At 46.9% G+C, this 5350-nt stretch overlaps 1 protein-coding gene and 1 pseudogene across 1 annotated transcript; both read left to right on the top strand.

Moving 5' to 3' along the window:
* Positions 1-406: 406 nt before the first annotated feature.
* On the top strand, positions 407-1939 carry SMIM26 (small integral membrane protein 26). Its single transcript, XM_027622709.1, has 2 exons — positions 407-585; positions 1597-1939. The coding sequence occupies exons 1-2, from the start codon at positions 468-470 to the stop codon at positions 1761-1763; spliced, it is 285 nt and encodes a 94-aa protein (XP_027478510.1). The 5' UTR covers positions 407-467; the 3' UTR covers positions 1764-1939.
* Positions 1940-3118: 1179 nt separating this feature from the next.
* On the top strand, positions 3119-4588 carry LOC118357298 (annotated as a pseudogene).
* Positions 4589-5350: the final 762 nt, after the last annotated feature.

Below are 5350 nucleotides of genomic sequence, written 5' to 3'. Positions count from 1 at the left end.
GAGATTACCTTTGACCAGGGGGAACCCAAGGCTTACCCGGACTGGGTTCCAGAAAGGAAAATGGGGAAGAGCTGCGGGGGGGAGACAGGCATTCTCGCGTATCTGAGAGCTGCAGGAGTGGACGTAATCTTTACAAATACCATCTGAATCCTGTGTAAGGCAGGTGTTACAATTTTCCATGCGAGAAGTTTGTTCAGAGAAATTATCATTTGGTGTCACGTAGTATGCGAGGCTGTCCCTCCGCGGCGCAGCGCGGAAGCCCCCTAAACCCCACAGCTTAGGGTCCAATTCCCCGGCGCGACTTTCGGGACTGGGACTACACGCCCCAGGATGCCTCGGGGCCAGGGCAGGAAGCGGCCTCCCGGGATCGGCTCTCCATTGGAGGTGGCTGTTGTTGTGACGCGCCGGCCGGAAGGCCCGTCTCCGCCCTGGGCCTCCCGGGGTCGAATCCTTGCCGGAGCCGCACAATGCGAGCTGTCCAGGCCACGTCTTGGTACCGGCGGATGTCCGTGGTCTACGCGGTGGGCGCTTGGACCACGCTGGGCTCCATGTTTTATTTAGGCCGGAAAAAACGCAAGCCACCAGGTACGACCCTCCCGCAGCCTTCGGTGGGGCGTCCTGACGGGGTCATAGAAGCGGCTTCGCTGTGCCGCAAATACCGGGTTTATTCTGCAAAACCATTGTTGAGAGCAATTCGCTGTAATGGAATCTGCCTGGAACTACCTTTTCAATCTTCCCACCTACTTCTTGTGTATTTGGAGAATCTGTGTAAGATTCCAGAGGGAATGTCAGAGACCCCGGACGGTGATTTATTTAGAGGTGATGCCTCGGTTACCTGAGCCTCCGTCGCACTTGGCGAGCAGTTTCAGCACTTCCGCCAGCCGAGCGGTATTAAAATCTTCCCAATTCCTGGGCGGAAAAGGAAATCCCTGAGCCTTCAGAAATGTGCTGGAAGTTCGTAGACCCCTGTCCGATTCTAGTTGCCGGAGGCTGAAGGGGTGGAGTTGATGGGGCGGGACTTGCTAGAGGCGGAAAATAACCGAAAACTGCGGTTGCACAGATCTAAATATACTAAAAGCCATTCGGTGGTACATTTCAAACGAGTTGATTGTATGATCTGTTAAGTGTTTTATCTCAGGAAAGCTGTTCTGTAAAAACCGTGCTGAAGATTACATTTGGTGATAAAGCTTATCAGCGGCCCGAAAGTACACGGGTCTGTAATGGTCATGTCATATTTATTTTTATTTTTCGCAGAAAGAAAATAGTGTCAGGAATCTGACGGGGGTAGGGGTGATTCCTACCTTAATTTATTTTATTTCCAAGACTTGACTAATAATTTTAAGGACTGCTATCTTAAAATAAAAGTTAAGGGGCGCCTGAGTGGCTCAGTCGTTAAGCGTCTGCCTTCAGCTCAGGTCGTGATCTCAGGGTCCTGGGATCGAGTCACGTGGGGGGCTCCCTGCTCAGCGGGAAGCCCGCTTCTCCCTCTCCCACTCCCCCTGTTGTGTTCCCTCTCTCGCTGTGTCTCTGTCAAATAAATAAAATCTTAAAAAAAATTAAAAGTTAATAATTCGGGTGTTCCATTTTTTTCTAAAGGTGATGAAGTAGAGCAAAAGGATGTCTCAAGAAATGAAATGCTTGAGCCCCCGAAAGGATTTTACTTGGAAACAATTGTCACATATAAAGAAGATTTGGTTCCAGTCACTGACAAGATCCTCAACTTTTTGAAATCATGGACTGGTGGCCCTGGACGGGAACCATGATTAGCTGCTGAATGCCGAAAACTGGGACTTTGGTTCAGCATATACATTTCATGGATGCCTTGATTTCCAATTTATGTTTATGAAAAGTGTATCCATTTAATTTAATTTTGCTGTAAAATATAATCACTGGTAGTATGCAATAAATATTTCCTTGAGGAAAAGTCAACTTGCGTATTTCAGAGGTGTCCCTCAATACTTACATGAGTGAAAGGTTGAAGTGAAATTTCACATTGAGCTTCCGTAAGATCAAAGTCACACGTAACGTTTCGTGTGACTTTGTATTTCTCTCGTGTTGCCGGCAGACAGGGCTTTAGCAGTCCCTTGAAGGTTTCATTCAGCTGATCTCTCACGTTCAGCCTGGGATTTATAGCAGCCGTTTGGGTACTGTTGCGTACTTGGTATGTTATAAATTAGATTTTATAACTCCTGAATTAAATAGACTTGACCTTTTTAATAGGACCTGTACCGGTACCCATCATTCCTTCAGCAGGCGTGGATTAAACCCCAGCTGTGCTACCAGTATTCTAGACATGGATACAAAGTCAGGACAACGTGGGTCGTGCCCTAGAGTGCTGCACTGGTCTTCACTGTCTCTTACGGTTGCAAGTAACAAACCCACACAAGTGAGCTTAAATCAGAAAGGGGTGTTTATCAAAAATGTGTATGGACAGCTCAGAATTAAAGCCGAGTATGTTGAGGTCTTAGGAGAGCCTGGCACCCGGCCCACGAAGGCAGCCAGCTGCTCACTGAGCCTGCTTGGGCTCTTGTCTGCCTTGTTGCCTCTCTCACTACACTTCCCCCAACCCCCCTTTCTGTAGCCTAGGAGGCCTCGCTTCTCAACCACAGTGACAAAGTCTGATCAGCCTCTTCCCAGCCCAGTGTTTGGCTTCCACTCTTGTGAGACTCAGTCACTTTGTATCAGAGCCCTGCCCTGTGGATTACTGAGTACGCCTGAGTTATTAAGAAAGGCATTCGTGGGGTACCTGGGTGGCTCAGTTGGTTGAGCATCTGACTTTGATTTCTGCTCAGGTCATGATGTCTTGAGATCAAGCCCCTTGTGCGTACTAGGCGTGGAGCCCGCTTGGGGTTCTCCCCCTGCTCCTCCCCCACTCACAAAAAAAAGTGGCCTTCGTTTCTCATTTGAGTAATGTTTCTTGTTTGTAGCTATTTGGGACCCTATGAGGATTAGGGATGACTGGTAGGACAGAAATCCATCGTTTCTAGTTTCCTGCTATAGAACTATCTGGTACCTTCAAACCGTTGCCTTGATTTCTCCTTGATGTCCGTTCTACCAGTGTTTGGGTGCAGTCAACCTAAGTGAGGAAAGACGCCAGGATAGCAGGTAACAGCTTCAGATGCCAGCAGCAGAGAGCCCCTTTCCAAGGGATACCAGAGGTCAAGAAAGGGGCAGTGCCGGTAGGGTAGGTGCCCTAGTGGACCACTGTGATTGGCATCAAACAGATGAGCAAGAAGCAGCGTATGGTGGGCAGGGAAGGTGAGAGAAGGCAGTGAATCCGAAGCACAGAGAGGCAGGAACAGCAGTATAAACCTTACGGGAGACATTCCCAAAGAAGAGAAACATAAGAACGAGGACTTGGGGCATTTGGCAGGTGAGAGCTACCAACAGATGACACGCAGGATGAATGCTTCGACCTTCCTTCCGCTGGCAGTCAGTTTACCCAGGATCCATAAACTAGTGCGGCCCAAGGGGACGTTGGCTTAGATTTCCCTGGGACTTGTCGGGGTGTGTTAGCTAGATCTACCCTCACATCCCTCTCACACCAGCCCCGACCAAACTCCTCTGAACTCGAGATCCATATCCACCTAGCATTGCCACTTGGATGTCCCCTAGCTACGTCCAGTCCCACAGCGGAAGTCGCCGCCTTCACCCACAGCCCGCTCTCCCCTCCCTCTCTCAGAGAACACTCCGTTGTTCGAATCAGAAACCAACCGTCGTAGGTTTCCTTCCCCGCTCGCTTTTCCAGCACCACGCCCTGTCCTTTGTACCTTTGGAACCCTCCTCCGCTGCCTCTTTTCTGTGCAGCTGCGACTCCTAACCATCTCCTCATCTTGATTGTCCTCCCCTCCAACTGGTTTCCGCAGTATTAGCCGGCATGACTTCTCTGAAATTAATTTTTATCAAAGCAACAGATGCTTATAATTCTTAAAAACCAAAAATGCTAAAAAAAATAAATAAAGTTGCCTGCTTTGCCTCTCTAACCCCTATTCTATTTTTTTTTTTAAGTAACACTTTTGGTTTTCGGCTTGGAGGAGGCCAGGGTGCAGCTGTGTTCTCTCATCCCGAACCCGGGTTCACCCAACACTGGCCGCCTCCACCACGCCACCTAAGTTCGACCCCCAATGAGATCAAAGTCATGTACCTGAGGTGCAAGGGTGGGGAAGTCGGTGCCACGTCTGCCCTGGCCCCCAGGATAGGCCCCCTGGGTCTGTCTCCAAAAAAGATTGGTGATGACTCCAAGCCAGTGATTGGAAGGGTCTGAGGATTACAGTGAAACTGACCATTCAGAACAGACAGGCCCTGACTGAAGTGGTACCTTCTGCCTCTGCCCTGATTATCAAGGCCCTAAAGGAACCGCCGACGGACAGAAGCAGAAAAACATTAAGCACTGTGGAAACATCACTTTTGATGAGATTGTCAACAATGAGCGACAGATGCGACACCGATCTTTAGGCGAAGAGTTCTCTGGAACATTAAAGAGATCTTGGGGACCGCCCAGTCTGTGGGCTGCAGTGTGGATGGCCGCCACCCTCATGACATCATAGGCGACATCAACAGTGGTGCAGTGGAATGCCCAGCTTGTTAAGAACTACAAAGGAAAATATTTATTTATTTTTATTAATTTTTTTTATTTTGCAATCTATTTTAATTTTTATAACAACCCCATGAGTTAGGTATTATTATTATCCCCCACATTTTGCACTTAGAGAAACTTGAGACATAGCAAGATTAAAACTTTGTCCCAAGTTGTAGACTATGTAAGTAGCCAAGCTGATTCCAAAACTCTAACCTTAATTAAGACTCCTGCTTTAGACCGTTGGGTAGTTCACAACAAAAAATAAACAAAACAAAAACAGAGGAACTTCTAGGGCCTATCTAAGGAGGTTAGGGGAAGGGATGGGAGAAACAAAGACTTAGCCCTATGTACCTGGTCATGTGCCACTCCCAAAGACATGTATTTCTTTTTAAATAATTTTTTATTGTTATGTTAATCACAATGTTATACATTACATCATTAGTTTTCGATGTAGTGTTTACAAAGGAAAATATTTCAATAAAGGTTCATTTGACAACCAAAAAGTGAAAAATAAAAGTAACCACTTTCAACTACTAGCTATTTTTTCTGGCATGAGGTTTTACTAATATCTTTGATTTATCAATCCTATATGGGGTTTGTTAATGAGGATTCGACCCCCCTCAACACTTTCTTTCCAGCTGTCTTCCCAATAAAAGGAATTGCAGTTTTTAGTTGAATCATTCATATTTACCTTGTTTTAGCTATGCAAATATAGTTTGTTGCTAAACCAAAGGAATAAGCCGTAATTAAGTTTCTTGTATAACTTTTCTT

Source organism: Zalophus californianus, chromosome 8, assembly GCF_009762305.2.
Source record: "Zalophus californianus isolate mZalCal1 chromosome 8, mZalCal1.pri.v2, whole genome shotgun sequence".
In the NCBI taxonomy this organism is placed as follows: domain Eukaryota; kingdom Metazoa; phylum Chordata; class Mammalia; order Carnivora; family Otariidae; genus Zalophus; species Zalophus californianus.
Note: the sequence above shows the minus strand (reverse complement) of the source record. Positions and strands in the feature narration are given on the sequence as shown.